Raw genomic sequence first — 1,833 nt, 5'->3', positions numbered from 1 at the left:
TTCCAAATGGATCGACTGTTTAGCGGTACAAAAGTCGAGCGAGCAAGGCGCGTGCTGCACTTTAAACGTCTTCTGCGGAGGGTTCTGCACAACTTTTTTTCTGACAAANAGCAGCAAAAGAACTGCCGAATCTTCGCTCTTTCTCACACACACACTCTATCGCTTTCTGTTTAGCCGGCTTTTGGTCCCGTGTGTTTTGGACAAAAAAGCCGAAGCGGTATCTCATCAGGTGATCTTCAGAAAATCATCCCCTACATCACCAGCAGCAGCCAGCCATGGCAACGCAGTACATAAAGGTCGCCGAGTCGCCGGAGGAGGACGAGGCGATGGAGGTGCCATGTGAAACCGACAATACAGTGTAAGGCTCTTTATTTCGAAACCTTTTTTTGTGCATTCTTTTTTCTATTCCTATTCTATTCGCTCTACAGACTTCTGACGACGCTGACATCGGTCTTTCCCGGCGCCTGTGGGCTGAAGTACCGCAATGCGGACAGCGGCACAATGAGAGGCCTCAGGCTGACCGACGGCAAACTGCAGGCGCCCGACGAGGGCTGGTCCGTCGTGGAGCAGTACTACTGCTGCTTTCCCAAAGGTTTGTTCTGTTTCCTGCATTGTTGATAACCTAATTTACTAACTGTCAACTTCTGATGACTATGATGATTGTAAACAGCCGACAACAAGAGAAAGTTGGACGACCAAGAGGAGAGCGCCGTGCCGACCAAGGTGAAGCGCTACGACGAGAAGAAGTGCTCCGATCTGATTGTCCTAGGCCTGGCCTGGAAAACCACCGACAAGGAGCTGCGCGAGTACTTCGAGGAGACGGGCGAGCTGCTGATGGCGCAGGTAAAGAAGGACACCAAGACGGGCCAGTCGAAGNCTGGCCTGGAAAACCACCGACAAGGAGCTGCGCGAGTACTTCGAGGAGACTGGCGAGCTGCTGATGGCGCAGGTGAAGAAGGACACCAAGACGGGCCAGTCGAAGGGCTTCGGCTTCATCCGCTTCGCCGACTTTGAGAGCCAGGTGAAGGCGATCACAAAGCGGCACTGCATCGACGGTCGCTGGTGCGACGTGCGCATTCCCCTGAATAAGGATGGCGCCCCGGGAGGACTGGGGATGGGCGGTGGTGGCTTCAACGCCGCTGGCGGCAACGGCACCAGCACCGGCGCCGACCAGTTCTGTCGGAAGATCTTCATCGGGCGGATTACCTCGGAGATCACCGTGGACGACCTGCGGGAGTACTTCAACAAGTACGGCGACATCAGCGACATCTTCATCCCGAAGCCCTTTCGCGGCTTCGCCTTTGTCACCTTCAGCGAGCTCTCCGCTAACCAGGAGGTGACGCCGGAGCTCTTTGGCGACGACCACATCATCAAGGGCATCTCGGTGCACGTCAGCCACGCCGTGCCCAAGGCGGAGATGAACTACCACCACCAAGCGCCGCCGCACAACCCCTACGGCAGCAGTCCCTATGGCGGCGGCGGTCCCTACGGCGGCGCGTCCTCTCATCACAACAGCCATCACCACAATCCCCATCCGCCGAATCCCTACGTGAGTGGCGGCAGCAGCAGCAGCAGCTCGAAGCCCTACGGCCGGTACTCGAGCTACAACAGCAGTAGCTACTCGAGCGGGGGCGGCGGCGGCCATCACGGTGGCTACCACTCTTCACATTCAAACAACGGCTCCTCTCACCACTACGGGTCGCACCACTCCTCATCGAGTTACAGCTACGGCTCGGGGGCTAACGGAAACTACGGAAACTCCTCGACCGGCTCTAACTACTCACCACCGCCGTACGGTGACCAGTACGGCGGCGGCGGCTACGGTCGAGGACC

The 1,833-nt window shown here is 57.5% G+C and overlaps 1 protein-coding gene across 1 annotated transcript; it reads left to right on the top strand.

Annotated features, from left to right (window-relative positions):
- Window positions 1–275: 275 nt before the first annotated feature.
- On the top strand, window positions 276–1,549 carry LOC108382648 (TAR DNA-binding protein 43-like; the record flags this gene model as incomplete). The annotated part of the gene is made up of 5 exons (XM_017639023.1): window positions 276–358; window positions 429–592; window positions 671–843; window positions 950–1,096; window positions 1,175–1,549. Coding segments are annotated over exons 1-5 (942 nt in total), but the record flags the coding sequence as incomplete, so codon positions are not given.
- Between the last annotated feature and the right edge of the window lie 284 nt (window positions 1,550–1,833).

Source organism: Rhagoletis zephyria, unplaced genomic scaffold, assembly GCF_001687245.7.
Source record: "Rhagoletis zephyria isolate East Lansing unplaced genomic scaffold, Rhagoletis_zephyria_1.1 Rzeph_scaffold_28017, whole genome shotgun sequence".
In the NCBI taxonomy this organism is placed as follows: domain Eukaryota; kingdom Metazoa; phylum Arthropoda; class Insecta; order Diptera; family Tephritidae; genus Rhagoletis; species Rhagoletis zephyria.
Note: the sequence above shows the minus strand (reverse complement) of the source record. Positions and strands in the feature narration are given on the sequence as shown.